The sequence below is a fragment of the Conger conger genome, chromosome 1 (assembly GCF_963514075.1).
Source record: "Conger conger chromosome 1, fConCon1.1, whole genome shotgun sequence".
In the NCBI taxonomy this organism is placed as follows: Eukaryota; Metazoa; Chordata; class Actinopteri; order Anguilliformes; family Congridae; genus Conger; species Conger conger.
In genome coordinates this window covers 60457536-60478891 of record NC_083760.1, presented here as the reverse complement: position 1 = coordinate 60478891, position 21356 = coordinate 60457536, and the positions used below count along the sequence as shown (strand labels likewise).

The 21356-nt window shown below is 40.2% G+C and overlaps 1 protein-coding gene across 1 annotated transcript in view; it reads left to right on the top strand.

Moving 5' to 3' along the window:
- Window positions 1-21356, top strand: part of grik2 (glutamate receptor, ionotropic, kainate 2) — a 192453-nt gene that overhangs the window by 137159 nt on the left and 33938 nt on the right. The window contains exons 13-14 of the mRNA XM_061234317.1: window positions 7940-8058; window positions 15077-15294. Coding sequence (XP_061090301.1) covers window positions 7940-8058; window positions 15077-15294 — 337 coding nt within the window. The remainder of the gene's footprint in view (window positions 1-7939; window positions 8059-15076; window positions 15295-21356) is intronic.

Here is a 21356-nt window from a genome sequence, read left to right as displayed (position 1 = left end):
CACTAACGTTCTAATCCCCTTTGTGAAGCAGATTCTGGCACTGGGTAGAATTGTGCTGACCTTTTCCCACTATCATCCACAGATCAAAAACAAAAATGTATTTCCCTATTTTTCATGGATAGACATGCTTAAAAATCGTCAACAAACCCAATGGTTTTTTTGTCCTGTCCTTATATTAGGGCAGGTAATAAATAACTACTTGACTGTTGTGACCTTATATGACTTGTGAGGCTTGTTAACCTCACAGCGTGATTGAGAAACAGTCAGCATTCTCTCACCCATTTGTAGAATGCTTGGTTTTATTTTGTTCTAGAGGCCTAATGTGCATATTTTTATGGTAATTAGTACCTGTATCTGCCAAAGACTTTTCTTATGTCAGTACAATATTAATGTAACAATATGAACAACATTTCAGCATTTGAATATGCTGAATATATTAACACAAAATATAATGTGGGACTGATTCTTTATTATAAACCAAGTAGCCTAAGTATTTTGTCAAAATAAACTGGCAAAAAAAACAAAAAAACAACAATGTCAAAATAATAAAACAATGTCAAAATAACAAAACACAAAATTACATTCTGTACATGGGTATCCAATCCTGTAGGTTTTAAAGTTTCATATAAAAATTTCTGAGACCCCAGTCAGCCCACGGCTTATATATTCCCCTTAATATTGTCAGCAAAATTCTCACCAGTGCTAGTCTCTGAAATCTCAATGCCAAGAAGAAAAAAAAATGCAAAGTGCCTTTCTCTGTGTGCGAAGCATGGTTTATTTAAACTAGGCTGTGGGTGACTGCAAACCGATCTGTCAGTGCCTCTCCCCTCCCCAAAACATCCCCTGTGTGTGCTCTGCAGTTTGACAACTCGTAAAGGGACGAGTCTTCTCTCCTGGAATAATGGAGGCTGTTAACTGATTTTATTCTCCCCTTTACCCCGTCTCACTGTATACTCTGCTACGGAGGAGATAATACAGCCCACTACAGCATAGGCCTCACGAGCAGAGACCTTAAAACAGCCAATCAGCCATCTCAAACAGAGAGGAGGGAGTGGGAGAGGGAGAGAGACAGTGTGTGAGAGAGGGAGAGAGAAAGAATGGTCTGCGCTTGTGTGTATGGCCTGTGCGTTTGTATGAATGTGTGTAATGATGTATACGTGTGTGTGCGTGTGTGTGGTGTTGAATTGTCAGGGGGGAGTTTTGTGTGTGTGCAGTGTGTGTGTGAGAGTGAAAAGAACAGTACTTGACACATCCCAGACAAGGTTCCTCACTTCCCTCCCCTCTTGCTGTCACGAACATCTACTCTGTCTTTTCTTTCCTCTTTTTCTCCTTCACCTTGCTTCAAATGTGCTTGGTCAGGGACTTTGTGGTTGTCTGCTAGTGTCCTGCCAGTCACAGAAGCGATGGAAAGGTCTTTACTGTTTATTGTTTGAACGATAGCCTGCAAGAATGTAGAGGGAGAGATTCTGAGGAGCAGTCAAGAAACCGACATTGTGGTGGAGACAGAGAGAGAGAGAGAGAGAGAGAGAGAGAGAAAGGGGGGAGAGAGAGAGAGAGAGAGAAATCAGCCTACTGGCTCACAGACAGAAAGTGTGATTAATTATAATTAGTGGTAACACTTTAAGCAGTTGGGCACATTATCTAAACCCGACTTTCAAATGCATGTCATCACAGCTCTTTACCCTGGAATAATTATGGCTCCCAAATCCATTCAGAACATAAATTCAAATGCACAGCATAGCCACCACTACCCTTGATTGCTGATTGTCGATCAAGCAGAACGTAATGAAAACAAAAACGGTAGTGTGTGTCGCAAATGTTTCAACCTCTGGTCCTTTCTATTGTACATTTTTTAATTCCCTATTTATCAGTCTGTGCAAGTCAATGAATGTAAAGGGATGTGATAACTGGTTGATAACTTATCATAGAATCCAAAAGGGACTGCCATTTTGTTCAATGTGCAATGTGAATAATACAGTATATAGACAGAAGCAGGCTATTGCTACATGAGGAAATGTCACATTGTCCATCCGGCTATATCTGCTCCACTGTTTTTACACCTTCCTAATTCAAGAAAGAAAGGCAAACTCAAAGCTCATGCAAATGACTTCACAAATTTCTGGGTCATATCGTGTTTGCAGGAAAGAGCAAAGCTGTATTGTGTTCAAATGACTGTTGTAAAAAGGTGAGTGCTGATATGAAAACCATTTGCACTGATTTATCCGCAAGAGCATTTCATGAACAGCCATCTTTGCTCTAGGAAAGGAAATATTACGGGACTTCTGTCTACCCAATAGCCCTTTTGGGGAATAGTTGAAACTATTAAAGTAAATTAACTTGGCATACCATATTGGTTATGCCATGTGGGTCTTCAGCCTTTAAACATTATGACATCAGTCTCAAAAGCGGTACTTTTTTAATGAATTGTTTGATCGATAAATTCAATTAATGGGGGTGATGGAGGTGACTTCTACCTCTCCCCTCTCACCACACCTCAGGTTAGTCTATGAAGCACAGACTTCAGCACTTGTTCTGATTTCGACCACGGTTCTAGTTTGTTTTGGTTTTGAGGTGGTCCTATTACAGTTCCATTTTATAGGTTCCCCTATGGTTTTTGATTCTGTTGGTAAAAATCTGCATCTTTAGCATTTGAAGCAAGGTGAGGAGAAAAAAGAAAAGAAAAAGACAATGCTCTTGTTAACCCTAAAACTTTTGGGTAACCGTAACTACCTTCAGTTACAACCTGGGAGTTTTAGGGTTAATGCTCACTTTTTTCAATGTTACTGGCAATATGATCACATGAGAGAGAAACAAAGCTGCAACTGTCATCTAAGTTGGTTCAGAATATGCACCTACTTTTTAAGTAACCTTAATAAGAATGTTTTGGGTAAGTTGTAAGTATTTTCCCCTTCAATTTGTTTATCTTGTATTCATTTTATACAGAGACGAAAGTCTGGCACCTTCGTCAGCTTCCAGTTGCATGTCTTTACAGCTGACTGTTTTCACCGGGATATTTATTTGTCAGTGAGACCAAACCTCAGAAACAAACATTGACAAAGGGCTGCTCTTAAACACTGCAAAAAAGGAAACAGGTTTAAAAATGTGTTTGCGTGTGGTGGTGTGCTAATGCTAGTGCGTGCATGCCTGTGTGTATGCATGTGTGAATGTGAGTGTACATAATTGCTCATATTCTTGTGTGTGTGTGTGGGTGCAGGCGTACCTGTACTGTTTTGCTATACAGCTGTTTAGCAAACAGGAACATTTCTGTTATAGTCTCAGCTCATATCTAAAATATGTCTTCTGTATATGATTAATAATGTACTATTCTTCTTCTATTCTGTGGACCAGGTGATGAAACAGCCAAGGATTTTAAAATAGCTTTCTAAAGTATGTTTTTGCCATTCTGAGGGCATGAAAGCAGCTGGGTTTAGTTCCAGGCACGCCTCAAACTTGAAGAATTGGTATAATTAATTAGGCCAGTCTCATTTTTGAATTGTTATCTGTGAACACGAGGCAAATTATTTAATTATGCTTTGAGGATATGGTGGCATGCCAGTGTTGAGGCTTTCTTCTGTTTATAATGAAGGAAATCAGCCTGACACCTTGAATACTGAGGCAGAATGCAGAGCGGATTCAGGCAGCTGTTTTCTATTGTTTCTCTATTGCATTGTGGGGGCTAGCAGAAACAGAAACACAGTCGCTGTGGACTGAGGCTGTAATTATTTATGTGGAAGGATATAAAAGGAGAAGAACAAAAAAAAGACAAGAAAAAAAAACCCCCACTAAGCTTATCGGCCGCTCGTAATTGCTCCATTGACCAGCGTGCGAGCTAATTGATTCGTGAAAGCTCCGGTGGAGCATTTAATTCTCAGATTATAGTTTTTTAAATCCTCTACATGGCGGGTCAGCCCTGCACCCATTACGGTGGGTCACTGGGGCCAGGTGGGTGAGGAGAAGCTCAAACATGTCAGATCCCGCCTGCATTAGCATAAAGCGCTAAACCCGGCAACAGGTCTTCAAGGGCACATTGAAATGATTGGTGATGGCCTACGCAGGGCACGGCGGAGATGCGCATCTGTCGGGAATCTATTTCATCACCAGGCGTCTATTCCTCCACCCACGAGAACCCCCCTCCCCCGGCCAACAACCTCTACAATGTCAGGCACAAAAGTACTGCTGCAGTGAGGGGGTTTCTAAACCGGAGTGTGTGGAGAATGGGCCAAGTCTTTTTATGTAAACAGACTTTTATACTGTCTATGTAAAAACATGCTCCACGGTTAACACCCACCCTGTACCAGTTGCACCCCCCACTCCCCCCCTTTCCCCACAAGGGGAAACTCTATCAAACATGGTTTCTGAAATTGAGAAACTTAATCACGAAAGGAGGACAAAGCTACAGCCCTGTGCAGAGAACCCTGCATGCCAAAGAGAGGCTCGCAGTAATGCGCTTGCCATTGTCAACTTTAAAAACCCATTAAAAAAGTGAAAGAATCCTTTACGCAGTTATTCCTAGCTTTTTTTTCTCATCAGTTAAAGCAGGCTGGTGAATAGGAGATTGTCCAGGACACGTCCGTCTTCTCTCAATAGCCGGGTGTCACAAGGATGTGGAGGTGTTGTATCATTTATTGTCTGCGCAGAATATGCTTTTCTAATGTGCGGGAGTGAAAGTGATTTATGGTCTCACTTGCAGTAAGAGAAGGGCCCGGCCGGATGATTAGTGCATGAGGTTAACTCTGCTTTTGAAGGGCACGGCTGACTGGGGCAGTACAAAACAAACTGCCCATCGAACGGCAACAACACCAAGACAGCTCAAACTGTCTGCGGCTCAGACTCGTTCAGCGGAAGACCCCTCACTGAACCGTTATTGTGGCTGCAGTCTCAGCTCTTAGTTAAGGTTATAATGCACACGCTAAAAATATCCTCCGGTTTATCCATTTTCTTTTGTCGCCATTTTAAACTCTTGAGCGTCAACTTATTGTAAGGTGTGCCAGGAAACTAGAAAAAAACAAAAATGATTCAAGCAGCCTTTGTTTCCAATGCAGAAGCAAGTTGATTAGATGCTTCAACAGGAAACATTGAGAGTTTATCTGGCATGACGCCTGAGAAATTATGTGTCATGTTCCTCGTTACTGGAATGAGGGAGTCGTCATTAGATTCCGGCGGGAAGCCACCTGCAGCCTGGGTTTGAATACAGCCCTTGACTTTTAAAACTAAATAAATGTGCAAAAACGCTCCCCGTTGAAGCTACTTTTGACTCAGAAATGAATTTTTATTTGCAATCCCTGCTGTCACCTATACACACAATGAGTACTTTATTAGGTAGACTTGTACACCAGCTTGTTACTGCAAACATTTAATAAGCCAATCATGTGGCAGCGACTAAATGCATATAAGCATGCAGATGTAGTCAAGAGGTTCAGAAGTTTTTCAGATCAAATGTCAGAATAGGGAAGAAATGTGATCTAAGTGATTTTGACCGTGGAATGATTATTGGTGCCAGACAGGGTGGTCTGAGTATCTCAGAAACTTTTGATCTCCTGGGATTTTCATGCACAACAGTCTCTAACAGAAAACAGAAATGCATTGTTAATGAGAGAGGTCAGAAGAGAAGGGCCAGACTTGTCAAAGCTGACAGGAAGGTGACAGTAATGCAAATAACCACACATTACAACAGTGGTATGCAGAAGAGCATCTGTGAAGACACAATGTGTCCATCCTCTAACTGGATAGGCTACATCAGCAGAAGACCAATAAGTAAAAAAATAAAAAAGTATAATAAATACCTAATAAAGTGCTCAGTGATTGTAAGTTAAATTCTAATTTAATGTAAAAAAAAAAGCAAAACAAGTTTTTTTTGTTTCTTAAAGTAAATAAGTAAGGTCTATGTGGATACAGTGTACACACTCTTCTGAGCCTGATTGTTCCAGAATTTTACTCTCTTTTCAAGTATGTGAAAGCCAGATATTTTCTCAATGATTTTCTTTTGATATCCACGAAAATAACCACTGCAGAATCTTAATTTGTGTCATATTTTATGTTTTAAGCTTAGAGTAGTGAGGTGAAATACACATATACACAATAAATACACACACACACACACACACACACACACACACCAAGCACTTCCATCACTTGCACAAATATGACAGTTCAAACAGACTGGATGTCTTGATAATTGCCTTTAAATGAATTGAATTACAATTTTCCAACAGATGCTCAATTAATAGATATTTCCCTCAAGCTTAGGTTCTCAAAAGCACTCCAGTGAATGCATTTTCTGTCTTTGAAAGCCAAGCTTATATTTCAATCTTTGAAATTTGAAAATGTATTCTCACTGATGCTGAACTGACAAAAGCATTCCTGTGGAAAATAGAGATATTTTTACACATACATAGCCCTATTCAGATTTTCCATTTAAATATCAGTATTATCTTGAGTACCTTGCCTCCTTATAAAATAAAAGGTGTTGTTTTTGATAAGCTTACGAAAACCACGACGTTATCTCCACGGCGACCTTGCACAAACGCATTCCCCCGGCAGCTCAGATGACCTGAGATTAAAAAGGTCAACTTAATTGTCCACTAACAGCAGAACTGAGAGCCGCTGGCTGTCCGCATTACCTTGAAAATAGGTTAAAAGGCCTCTTCTTAAAACGGTGCTATCGCGGTGCTTCCCCCTGCAGGCTGTAGACATTCAGACCGGCGGAAGTGACAGCCCTCACACATCCGCACTCAAGTCCGTTCTTCTCCAGAGGTAATTGCCTTTCGGTGCATTAGCGAGGTGCCTCACGCCTGGTGGACGAGTCACATCTTTATGAGGTCAGATGTCCCCTAAATTCAATCTGGCTCGCAAAAAAACGGACAACCAATCAAATGAGTGTGCTGAGCGACAGCTGGTGCGGTTCAGGACGGTTCAGTTCTGCTCTGGTTTGTTGGGCCGATCTCTTGGAATAAGCACAAAGCATCTAGATAATCCCTGGTTGCTGGTGTGTAGAAAGCATCTTGTCTATGGAAGTATGATACGGAGAACACACTATTGTCATTTGATTAGTAATCCTGCGGTGCTAGGCTCCAACCGCTTCCTCATCTCACCACTCCAGCACGAGTGGAATTAGGTCATGCTGCTTAATTGTAGCCCAATCAACCTTTACTAATGTAATGTCACTTTTACTTAACATAAATAAATGAAAAATCTCTCTCTTCTGGTGTAATGTGAGCGGAGGGGAAGCCGTGTGTGTGATATGGTGTTGAGCTTATGAGAAGCGAACGTTTGATCCACAGAATTTTAATGAGTTGGAAAGATTATCTGGATTGCATTCTCTGAAGTGACAAAGAGGCCCTTTTCAGGTTCCAATTGATTAAATGACAGAATGAATTGCTTTTAATATAAACATGTCAATGTATGCCTTTCTCTTAGGAGGGAAGCTAATATTACTGAAAATGAATAATGCCACTCACCTGAATTCTACCATTTGTCTAACAATCTGAATTCTAACAGACAATTATTAATGTATTAATATCAATATTTTAATAACAATATCTTATACCTGCATCAGACTAGTCTTCTGCAAAATCTACTTTTTGTTTGAAAGGACCTCTTTGTGCAGTGTTCTTCAGCTATCTTCACAATGTCATGAATGTCATATCAGTGTTATTCCTGTGGTTGCTGTTGTAGTCGCTGTTGTAGTTGTTTACAATTGTAGTCATCAATGATTTAACGTTTGTTTCTCCCCTTGTTTCTGCAGGTGAACTGTTCTTGTTTTTCTTGCTATTATTGTTATTATTATTATTATTATTATTGGTAGTAGTAGTAGTAGTAGTAGTAGTAGTAGTAGCAGTACTAATAGTGCTAATTGTAGTAGTATTCTGTTTAGTATTGCCATGTCTGCTGTTGTCTTCTGTTTCTAAACTGTCCTGTTGTTTTCTGTCCATTGCCACAGGTTTAGTCCCTATGAGTGGTATAACCCTCACCCATGCAATCCCGACTCAGACGTGGTGGAAAACAATTTCACCTTGCTAAATAGTTTCTGGTTCGGAGTTGGAGCTCTCATGCAGCAAGGTACACGCTTCAGCCTGTTCGCCCTTGGTGGCACATGTCCCACTCTTTTGCTGGGGGTAAAACTGCTCTTGGCAAGGCCAAACCAATGCATGGGCGCCTCTGTGCATGTAGCCAGATGCAGAACTTTTGTTGCAAGAGAGAGAGAGTGAGAGAGCAAGAGAGCAACAGATACAAGACAGTGAGAGAGACAGGAAGCAGAGAAGAGGGCAGGACTGGTGGGTGTATGTGTTTGAGAAGCAAAGATTTTGCGTGTGTGTGTGAGTGTTTGCCACGGGTGTGAAAAGCGTAGCAGAGACACTTTAGGACTCGCCACCTTGCATGCTACCTTCATCCGGTCCTCTTCCCTCTCACAGATCCCTTACCGATGACGCAGGTAAGTCCCCCCCCCCCCCCCCCCCCACCCTAACCCCCCCCGGTCAGAATGAGAGAGGAGCAGTGTGCTACCTCCAAGCCTGTCCTCCTTCTCCTCTTCTCCTCTGTCACCTGATATCACGTCTTCTCAACTGGTCTGGGCCCCTGGTATTGAGAACAGCCCTATCAGGCGTTCCTGAAATGAAACAGAGGTCTTTCATTTTACAGCTCACCTGCCTTAAAACATGCATGCCAACGAGATATGTTGCATTAACTTGAAGAGAAAAAAAACGCTGATATACGTATATGTATGTATATTTTTGAGCAACATATTTGAGATTTCAGCGGGAGGCAGTGGTAGGTATGTAGGGATTGGCATGGTCGGTTTTGCGTTTGAGCTGCCTCCCAGGAATGGAACGGTTCATGGGAAGGATGGGTCAGCCTTGGCACGTTAATGACAGTACAGTGCCTGTAGATATACCTGCAAAATCTGACCTTTAGGTACTCATTTTGCTGGTTGTGGACACCAAAAGTGTATGGCTGGGAACGATTTATGACACTTTTGTGCATGCCTATAAGAGGAAAATGGTGCATGGTTAAATGATTGTCTTTAGGAATTTGATTTGAGTATTTCTATACTGATATTGTGAAGGGGTATGACCAGTCTAGATTTTGTTCAATTGATTACATTTTTAATTGAAGGATTAAACTTCTTGAATACCAACCTTTTCCTAATTCGATGAATTGATGATTTGCTTCTGAAATTGTGGCCTCCCCATAAATTGAACTATGAGAAATGTACATTTGTATTTCTGTGATCATCTTCTATTTCCTCTTGGTTATTTTCAGGACTGGTTGTCAGCCACTTAACTTAATTTGGCTTGGGAAATTTGATTTTGCCGTCAGCATTTTATTTGCCTGTTTCGTTTTGAAACTTGTGCTTGAAATTCAAGGACTTCAGGGCTCTCTTGTTTGCTATGGGGTAATTCAGGGTCAGAGTCAGGCATGTTGGGCATTGGGATACATGCGGTATTCGGATAAATCAGGATGAATTTGCTGGGTCAGAAAACACAGATTATCTGGGTGTGTTGGTATGATTTAGGATACAGGGAGGGTTAGGGCTTAGGGCGAAGTTGAGAAAACGTGGAATCATCAGAGGAACAGGCCCGGAGGCAGGAGGAGAACACTGCTTCTCTCGGCATGACGCCCCCAAACCCCACGTCAGCATCTGCACAGACCTACACTGTAGAGAGGCTCCCTGTCCATGGCTTGCTCACCCCCAGAAAACTGTGGGATGGTGTGTTTGGACATGACGTTACCTTGGGTACATGACAGTCAGCCCCAACCAGGCTCTGTTTCGGGTGGCAGGAACTGGTACCACTCTCTCAGGTTCATGGGGTAAGACAGGAGCTGGTCAACGTCACGTTTCCTCTTTCCCTTTTCGCCATGGGTCATACAACTGTGAATTTAAGTATTTATACATTTTTTGTTAATTCAGTTTTTTTTTTTTTATGTTGTTGTCTAAGAGCAGTGTGGGCTGCAGGGCATCATGGGTAATTATGTACTGGTTGTTGAATCATGTCTAACTGTGCACCTGGCTGGGGGGAGTGAGTGATGGGAGCCACAAAGTCTCTCTTTTTCTTCACAGCGTTCTGGGCAGAAGTCTGGAACTGGAGTTGGCTGTCATGTCCAAGCTCTTTTTTCCCCCACCCCGAGCGATGGGGGAATGAACGGACTGTGCGAAAGTTAGGGCGAAGCGAGGCTGACCCGAAAGCCCACATCTCACAGCATGGAAAATTCAGAGAAAATAATCGCATATCTTTCCCACAGTCCTTTGCCTTTTGTTTCAAGACTGAATGTGCAAGACGACAACTTAAATCGGCTTCTGTTTGCTTGACACAAACACACCCACCTCTCGCTCACAGCCCCTCCCCTTCCTCTCCCTTCCCCTTTCTGACTCCACCCACCCCTTCTTCTTGCTCCAATCCCACTTCCTCATAACTCTTGCATGATAATACAATTGCGGCAATGGAATTACCTGAGGAAATACACAAATTATATTTTGCTCAGTTCTCACCAATCTGACTCGCGCTTAGTTTGTTTTTGCGTTTGCTTTTGAAGTTTGGGACTCAAAATGCTAAAGTTACATTTCTATTGAATTTTCTTGGATATGTTGAAGAGCATTTCTTGCATTATGTTTTATATAGGTATAATATATTTTAAGGATACCGTAAATCCTCAAATTGTGTCCGGGGTCTTTTATTTACTTAGGCTGCACAAAGCACAGGCCTTTATTTGGGGCAGGCTTGTATTTGAGGCAGGCCTTTATTTCTCATTAGGTTTCTGTTGTAGAAATTTATTCTTAGAAATAAAGTAAAAGGCTACACTTAAAGTGGACCAACTCTGTTCAACACTTCCTGTAACCATTCAGAAATCAATTAGTGTAGGCTAATCAGGAAACACCGTTTGGTAAGTCATAGTGTCAGTCTTAACAGACTTAGTTTATTGCAAATATTTTTTATGTTTTATTGTGAGACATGCGTTTCGTTTGGAGCAGCATACCGGTAGGCTATCAAAAGATTTTCACTTTGGTTTGGGATTTAATTTACTTTTGGACTGTTTGATTCTATTAAATGTATACTGCTTCAGCCTTTGGCAAGCTACTTAGAAGGGGGCGGCAAGCGACTGGTAGCTTGAAAGCAACGTGTTGGAGACTCATGGTGTAGGACAACAACTTTTCATTGGCAACAGTATTAAACCAACCAACAATATAAAATATTAAGAAGAGCTCTTTTATTTCATTGAGTTAAATCGAAACAATGTGTTCTAGTGCTCATGGACTGATAGCCCCACTGGTAGGCAATATTACCCCGGCTTGTATTTGGGGGCCGGCCTTTATTTGTCCGAATCGGCCACGCCCCCGGCTATTATCCGAGGCCCGGCTTCAAATAGAATCCCGGACACAATTTGAGGATTTACTGTATATTTTTATTTATAATTTTTGAATGCATTGAGAATTTATTTGCAGGAAGGAAAATGTAAGTTTTACAGTACAGTATATACTATATAAAGTATTACAGATTAAGCTGCAAACTGCCAAATATAGTGATGCTTCAATATAGAATCTCACACAAACAAGACTTCTGAGATAGTATTCTTTTGAATAGAACAATATAGAAATGTCCTTGAATATTTTTTTACTACAATGGTAACATATCCCATGTACTGCATGTGTACAGTGGGCTCCTGAATTATTGGTACCTTTTGATAAATATGCAAAATACTGGAAGTACTAAAAAATGAAAACAAATAATAATACAGCTATTGACATAAGCTTTATTTTCCAACATGTGTGGTGTGCTTTATTAGTGATTCAATTGAATAAGCCAAAGTTATATAACTTATTATATATTTTTCAAATACAAAATATATTTCCCAAAAATCTATATTTCACAGTTATTGGCACCCCTGGATGAATACTTTGTGCAAACACGCTGGGCAAAGCTGACATCCATGAGCCTTTTCCTATAATTTGCAATAAGGTTAGAGAACGCATTTGGAGGGATTTTTCACCATTCCTCCATGCAGGACTTTTCTGAATCATTGATATCCTTGAGCTTATCAACCCCCCTCTTCTGTACAGACCACAGGTTTTTGATGAAATTTCAGTCTGGAGACTGAGAGGGTAATTGCAGAACATGGATGATATTTTTACTTAACCATTTCTGTGTGGATTTCGACGTTTGCAGTCATTGTCCTGGTTTTCAATCTATCTACGACCTTCCTAGCAGAGACAACCAAATTGTATGCCAAAATGTCCTGATAATTTTCTGAATTCATTATGGCTTTGATCTTAAATAGTGCCCCTGGACCACTGACAGCAAAATATCTCCAAAACATCAATGACTCACCTCCATATTTTACCGTCGGTACGAGGTGCTTCTCCTTGTATGCATTCCTCTTTTGCTGCCAAACATTTCCATGATGTGTATGGCCAAAACATTCAATTTTGGTCTCATCTGACCATAGCCCTCTCTTCTCTTCATAATTCCAATGAGGTTTGGCAAACTTAAGATGCTTGGTTTTGTTTATTATGCTCAGTAAAGGCTGTCTTCATGCCACCTTTTGAAAGAGTTTGTTGGTATGGAGGAGTCCTTTTATGGTTCTTTGTGAGACTTGGTGACCCCAAGACCTCAACCAATCTCTGCAGTTCTTTAGCTGTGATGCTTGGGTTCTTTTTGGCCTCCCACACCATCTTCCTCACCGTCTGTGGTCTGTGGGTCGTCTTCCTGGCAGGTTTGCAACCGTTCCATATGTTTTATATTTTTTTATTATTGCCCTCACAGTGCTAAATAGTATGTTATGTAATTCTGTGCACCCATTACCAGACTTATGATGGCCAGTTATCATCTGTTTCTTCTGAATTGACAGTTCTTTGGCTTTTCCCATGCTAATGGATGACAAAGGGATTTTGCATGCTTGTTACCTCATTTTTCTACTCTGAAACAGGAAATGATGGAATGACACAATATAAAAAACTTTGATTTTATTTACAATAATTTATTTGCCAATACATCTCTTGTTTTATGAAAAAAAAAATTACTTGATGAAAAACATGAAACATGAGAGTAAATGTATTGAAATAAAATGTAGCTTTCCCTAGGTTTGAACATAATATATCGAATATTATCTAATATTAATCTTTAATAATAGTGTTGATTATTATATGCAGCCTTTTTTGTTCATTTGTATCAAGGGTGCCAATAATTCTGGAGCCCACACCATACTATATGCTGTATATTTGATCCTCAGTGTAAGATCATTGTGCACAATACATATGCCAGAAGGATTACTGGTGTATGTACTGTAAAAATGACATGATGGCACTATTTCGTAATTCTATTATGAAACAAGAAAAGAAAAAAAAAGAACTGCGTCATGGACAAGCAACTCCAGCCAGTACTTACGCACAGAATAGCGGGTTGGTCAAGCACTTCAATTTGAGTCCTATATTTTCCAATAAAGTTAGGACTTAAAATACGTATGTAAACAAAAGAATAGCAAAAACACACATTGAACTATAAATTTGTTGGATAGCCATTTTTATTGGCTATGTCTGACATTGTATGTTTAATGATTTCCAAAACCTACATATAAACACAAAATTATAATAGGCTGTTATTGAATGAGCATACAATAATATGATGATTATAAAGATAAGTCCAGCATTACAGCTAATCTATATTTTCAGTTATGTCATGGTTGCGGTTTTAATACTCACTAATTATCATTCTGATGCAAGTCATATAATCACAAGGCCACGACTATGGTAAAAATAAGGGTGTAATTAACACAAATGCACACATATTGTCAAATTAGGCTGTAAAGCATAATTCAACCCAACTGTCAGACACAATGAGGATTATCTCAGCTAATGTGTCACGTCCTCATGGTTCCTGTGACATTGTATCCTTGAGACAGCAAAGTCAAAGCAACACACAGTCAGGATGTTGGGTGTCGACTGAGATGGAAATGCAGCTTTTCTGAACACACTGAATGCCAGGCGGTTTTTGTATTTCGGGGCTTGTTAAGGCCAACAGTTCACCCTACCCTGCATACAAATGGATAGTTCAATGAGTCGCTCATGAGACAATTATGAAGTGGCCTGTCTAATCCCTGTGTCCAGGTAATGCAAATTTGTTCTGTCTGAATCAATCTGAATAAATTACACATATACATATATAAATGCTATACCGAATGCCTTCTAATAATCTTTCACCCCTACTTTTACAAATTAAAATACACACAGCATTAACTACGTACATTCATTAATAATTACTTGAGGAGAAAAGTACTGCCAAACACATAAAAAAATATCTAATACATATTTAACATTATATAGCTTGTATGTACAAAGCCTTTTTCAATAATTGTCTTCGAAATTTACACTCACATACTGACAGGCAGCCCCTGAAATAATAGCATGGGATGAATATTCCATCTCGTAGGTAGTAACAATGAGCGGGAATATCTCAGCCATATCAATGATACTGAATATGTAAACGTCATCCCAGTCATCACTGGAGGTCAATATTTACACCTGATACACAGCACGATACCGTAGTCTATGCTGCATATGAAATGTGAAAAAGGATAACATTGGAGTATGATTTACACTAAAATTTAAATTGAATTTCCTCCTACCAAAGAAGTTAAATACGTTTCCTTGTAAAACATTCCCCCTGAACTCCGATAACAATAGAAATCTAATAGAAATGGCCTCTTGTGGAGGGGGAGGGAGGCATTGTGGGATGTGCATGTGCATCATTATTATTATTTTTTTATTTTTTTATTTGCTGAGGGTTGCAGATAAACTCCTCTGACCCTGGATGACCTTCAGCTTTCTCACATACTAGTTTGGCAGGTTTATCATTACGATTATTGTTGGAATTCAGTGGGAGGGATTACCGGCAGAACACAGTTAGCTTGTTTCACCTTCCATCATCTAGCCTGGTCTATCTCAACAAAACCCAGCCGTGCCCTGCTCCTCTTTGTCGGGCACTGAGTCTAACAGGAAATGGTGGTGAAGCCCACGCGAGTTTCCTAGAGACCTAACCGATGGGCGGTGTTGGCGGTTGACGTACCTCTCTGTGCTCCTCTCTACCAGGTTCTGAGCTCATGCCCAAAGCTCTTTCCACCAGGATTGTAGGCGGGATCTGGTGGTTTTTCACCCTGATCATCATCTCGTCCTACACCGCCAACCTGGCTGCCTTCCTCACAGTCGAACGCATGGAGTCGCCGATTGACTCTGCCGATGACCTCGCCAAGCAGACCAAGATTGAGTACGGCGTGGTGGAAGACGGGTCAACTATGACTTTCTTCAAGGTGGGTGAGAGCTCTTCTGGGTGTTAGACGCTGAGCTATTCCTGCTTTCTCTGCTGTGAATGTTCCCTTGAAGCAGTAATGTTCCTCACCCTCAGTAAGATTTTTGTGTTACCAATAGTGAGCAAAAGTACACAAATGTATTGTCCCTCAACTCAAATTACAGTGAAACCTCAGTTATTGACTGATCATTATGAAACCAGAAGTAGGATAACTATTTTTCATTTATTAAAGACTCAAAATTCTATCCACAAAAAATGAGAAAACCCATACACATACAGAGCAAGAGCACATAGTGTATTATATCTGATTATGTATCTAACAGCACATACAGCAACTGCTTTTTTAATATTGCAGTCCTGTATATATCCTCCATTTTACTGTCCGATTACAAAGCTAGGCCACAATTAGTACCTAATCCAATCAAATACAAACAAATGTGTAAAATCCTACATCAAGATAACACTTTCCAGCCTTCGTATGTACCTCACAACAGGTATCTTTTGGTATGTCATTCCCTGTTTAGAATCTTAACGGCTTAATGTCCTCACAGTTAAATTCACACATCCATGCAGGTTCAGTGATATGCCAAATGTTCTCATTTGAGCCAGATGGCAGAGAAATCTGGCCTGTTTAAGTGGCTACTGCCAATTGTTACACCCCTGGATTTTTTATCAGTATATGCAAACACGCACATTTGTACATACTCTCTCTCTCTCTCTCTCTCTCTCTCTCTCTCTCTCTCTCTCTCACAAACACACACACACACACACCCACACACACACTCACATTAATTTGCATGCATAATTGTGCATATTCAGCCAGAATATAAATACGTCCTTATGCTGTTTTTGGTTTTCATTACAAATTGTACACCATAAAAGAAAATATGTACAAGACACAATGACACCTACCGCTGTTACTATGCGCTGCACATTTTTAATTTTGCTGTGACTCGTCGCATCCAATCAGTGCTCTGAATAATGCTGCAACTTTAATTTCCTGCACAGTCAACATTGTGTCAAAATAGTCTGCTAATGTTAAAGACCCTTCGAACCATGGTAGGTTGTAAATGTTCATTCTTAGGTTCTTTATGTTCTTGTACATTCTGCTTTGCATATTTTTTATTCACTTTATTTCAAAGAACTCTATTCCCCAAACCGGTGATTTAATGCTCACCAGACTTTCCCTTCATTGAGTCAGATTAGTATTTTAGTACCATTCAAGATGGAGGGATTATGTCTGCCGGTTCAATTCTGACTAGCCTTCCCACTGAGTATGCCTGAGAAGCACCAAATAAGTACACCAGAAAAGAGGCATTGATTTTGAATTAGGCTCAAGGTTATCCTTTCATTTTTCTATTGTGGACAAAAACAAACGTAATTACCACTAATTATCTCTAGATTAGTGCGGGACCTTTGTATTCAGTTGGAATAACCTTTGCTTTGTGTGATGTAGCATTGGGGTTTCATCAGCCAGGTTCATCAGCATTCCCTTACTACCCATCCGTTTTTTTCCGCAAAAAGGCTCAGGGATTTCCTGTGTCCTCAGGATTCTGAGCAGATGGGCTCCTTAATCTCCTGTTCATTTCAAATTAACATATTATATTGACCAATTAGGTCCCGCCAGCATGTCTGAAGTCATCAGCATTGGGTACTACTGTCATACATAGCACAATCCTAAAACAGTGTTCACAGTCTGATTACAATTGCAATATTGTTGTAAATCTAATATATTAAGTACTGTAATGCTACAAGCAGTAATGCTTCCGGTCTAAGACTAAGGGAGATATTCCAGTGTATTCTGGATCCTTTAGTACTTCCGGGGTTTAATTCCTTTCACCAAATGGATGTATGCCTGGTCTTATCGTCACGTTGGACGTAGTTGTGCAAAGTCAAACGTGACAGATACACCTTTTGCAACATCTGGGCGTAGCGCTCCATCTCTGTGTAAATTCTACCTACTGGTTCAGGGTTTTTATCCAGCTAACTCAGTAATCCTGCTTAGTGATATAACCCCGGAAACAGTGCATATCGTAGGGATATGATTAATATCAACAAATATAGCAGTAGCAGTATTGTGGCCAAGCACGGTGCACTGCTTAGCAACATTTGCACGACAATATATCTGTGGCTCTGCCAAAGAACTCGGTCAAAAACTAGTTCGCAAAAGTAATGTTGGAAATATTTGGCAGGCATGTATTAAATTGTGAATATACATTTTATTTGGCAGGAGCCAAGGAATCTGTGAGAAAAAGAATTTTGATTCTAGACCACATGGTTCAGGAGTTATGGGCCACAAGCACCACCATCTGGCCACGAGGCGTCAGTGCGATATGTTGAGTAGCGGGGGCAGGGGTGGCATGTTTGGGGGGTGGTGGGGGGGCAGAAGAACATACCTGCCAAGTCATTGCTCTACCATGTACAGTTCTTGCTGCCCATAAAAACTGTCTTTATTAACTGCTAGGTTCATCTGTTCCCATATGTACATATGTACTGTATTATGTAGTGGCTAAAAATCATGGACTTGAACTAAATAGTTCACATATCGTATAACTCGGTTCTACACAATGGGAGGTTAGGGGGTGTGTGGGCAAAACCAGCAGTTTCTATTATTATTGACTCATATTTGTTCTGGATAAATACACATCTAATGATATCTAATTATATAAATGCCAGCGTGGGATACTCACAGAAAGCTGCCTAAAATATCATTCTCAGATTAGTTTTTTGTTTGTTTTAGTTTTTTTTGGCTCTGTCACAACATCCCCATGGACTATCTACAGTAGCACTGAATTATTTAATAACCGCAACCACGATGACTCATATTATCTAATAGAATCACATCTGATTAGGTGATGTTGCTGCCATCTATTCGCTTCTCTTTTCCCATGATGCCACATAATGTTGGGGGTCAGGGCAGTATACAACAGAGTGCCCTCCATCGAGTGTCTGCGTTGTTTTGACTTGTTGGAATGGAAGCATTGTTGTTGTTACTCATTTATATATATTTCCTAGAACAATGGTAAATGAAAGGCAGATGGGTTATTAGAATAAAAAGCACGCAGCTTGCCAGGGCTGCAGGAGGGTCCGTTGGCAGTGCGGGAGATACAGTAGAAGGGGGTTCTTCTGTTATTCTGCCCCAGGCACTCTTGGTCCCCACCATTCCTGCCTCCTGCACCAGAGCTGCCATCTCCGGTAATGAAGTGCTGCGTTTTTCTCCTCCAGCGGGGAGAAATTCCCCTGAGACCACCACCACCATATATCTGTCATGATTGTTATGAGCAATAACCGTCAGCGCTCTCCAAACGGCTGGTCTCAGTCCAGCCTATGTTCTCCCTCGCTCATCTTTTTTTAACTTCCATTCCTTCAGTTCTGTTTGGATACATTTGAATCAAAAATATGTCTATCTGGAAGAATATATAAACCAATGTCACATTCCTCACAGCATTGCTTTTGTATTTAAATGTTATTGAAAGATAAATTCATCAGGATAGCATGAATAAAGACATTGTTTGCTTTTTGATAGCTCTACAATTCCATCTTTGCATTAAGTGGCAAGTGAGTATACAGTAACTGCAGGGGTAGGTATAGAGTACAGAGCAATACTGTGTACATATCATTGCATTATAGAATAACTGGAGACAGTTTCCGCCTACATGTTCCATGGATTCCTATGTTCTTGGACGCTGCCATGTTTGGCTATGGGGCTTTGCACACTGGGGATTTTATTGGTACCTAAACATGAAGGGATGAATAGGAATAATAATTTTTAAAAACTTATGTGCTCAGAACAAAAAAATGGCCCATGGAGAGTAATTTGTTCAGTGTGTAGAAATTTTAGATTAAAGAGTATCATTTCACCATGGTAAATTCACAGTTTTGAATGGACTTCAATGGGAATTTTGCTTTTTGGCACCAGAGGCATACTAAACTGCAATACTCTACCTCATGTAACCACTGGAATTTTCAAACTTACATATGTAAGTATGTTCACACTTGTTATACTGCACTTTACTCTGTAAGCCAATTCATCTGAAGAGGCATCTGCAAGTGGATTTTAGAGCCTTTACTATAAGCTTGTTATCTCAAATTCAGGAGGGAATATGAGAGTTTAATTCTTGACAAAGTCTTAAGTTTCATCTGACTGAGAATTACTGATAAAAACGTGATGCCTATGCCATTACAACGCTTCCCTACCCACACTGCTTTTCAAAATGGCACTGAGTGATATGCTGCTTCATTTCAGACAAAATGTCCCCACCACATGACAGGTCAGTGGCAGGCGTCATTGTTATAATGCATTGTGGATTTCACCAATGTGATGCATTGGAGGAGGGCAGTCATGAGATTGTTAATCATAGGTAGTTCACAGTAATAGATTTGATGGGAAGGTGGAGGGTGGTCATGATGTGGTTCATCACAGGTACTGTACTGTAATAGATTTGGTGGGAAGGTGGAGGGTGGTTATTATGTGGTTTGTCATGATCTGGAAATGGTAGTACAGTAGATTTGAGGGGAAGGTGGAGGGTGGTCATGTGAAAAGGTACTGGACAGCCATAATAAAAAAGATGCATTATACTGTGTACCACGCATGCGTGAATCTATTTTTTGTTTTTGGTAGATCTGGTTGGTAGCTCATTTTTAGACAGCAGAGGTACATAAGTACCTGAATCGTGTTCATGATTAAAACATTGAAACTAAGTATTGCAGAGGGTATTTTAAGCAGTGTGTGTGTGTGTGTGTGTGTGTGTGTGTGTGTGTGTGCATACGTGCACGAGTTTGAGAGAGAGCGAGAGTGTCTTAGGGATGTATCTGATTCCAGATGCAGTATTTTGATTTACAGGCAATATGATTTGATGTTTTCTTGCTGAATATGCATCTGTATTCCTTGAGGTTTGGCCAGTGGTATCTGTGTTTCTGTTGCATCCTTATTTCTCTCCATCAACAGAGAGAGGGCAAATGGCAAGTAAGATAGAATTTGGAGTGTGATTTGCTGAAGGACATGTCTGTCTGGGTTTTACAGCCAATCGAAAGAGAAAGCATGGGTCTTTTTGGAGACGCTGGGTTTTTCTAAACACAAATATTTCAAGAATATCCTTGTGTTCATTGTGTTCATATGCATTTGAGATGCATTGTGTTCTTGGGTCATCCGCATGCGCTACCGCTACAAAACAGCAGTAGCAGCCTTTCCTGACAGTCTTCTCTCTCCACCTTGTGTATCTAATTTAATTATAAAGCTGCTTTACTATGGTTTGGGGTGTAATTTCATTCCAATTGTAGACAAACTGTAGCCAACTTAACATGAAAGAACAAAATTCTAATGCTCTTTAGCTAGCTAACGCATTTACGTTGCTTTATTCATGTAACGTTTACAACAAAAAATGGGGCTGCTTGCGTTCTTTAGTGTTGGAACCGTACTCAGGCAATGAAAGATGATGTGAAACGAAGTTTACGAGAACATAAGAACGGACAAGAAGAGATATTGCGGAAAACCTACAGGCACCGTCTGTTGTTCTTGTTGCAGCTTACAGTATCTGTACAGTATCTCTCTATCTCCAGTCTAGATGAATTGATATTTATTCCAAATCTTTATTCCTCTCCTGTGTTTGACCACGACATAAAATAAACTTAGAAGGTTGAAATACAAAGCCTGTTCCTATAATTGGACTTAGCCAGCCATATTGGAAGTTAGTTGACTTATCATTAGTGGTTTGGAATTTTATTAACTCCTACTGTAGCTCTTCATGAGAGTTATAGACTTTGCCAGCAAGTACGTTTATATTTCTGTGCACTTCTGTGCAGCTGCTGGGAAATTAAAAACAAATTTCCTTTTTTAATATTTACGAAGTGTTTTATTATGTCATTACATGACTCCAGAATGCATACAAGATAGTAATCTTTCTTGAATTTCACAAAATTAGTCGGCACTTGGCAGAATGCTTGTTAATATAATCACTCAGGAATTCATATTTTGCAGACAAATTGTGCTAAAACATTATAGTTAATATTTTGAGAGCAATTATGTCACTATGCTAATGTACATACAACTGGATTTTGAACATC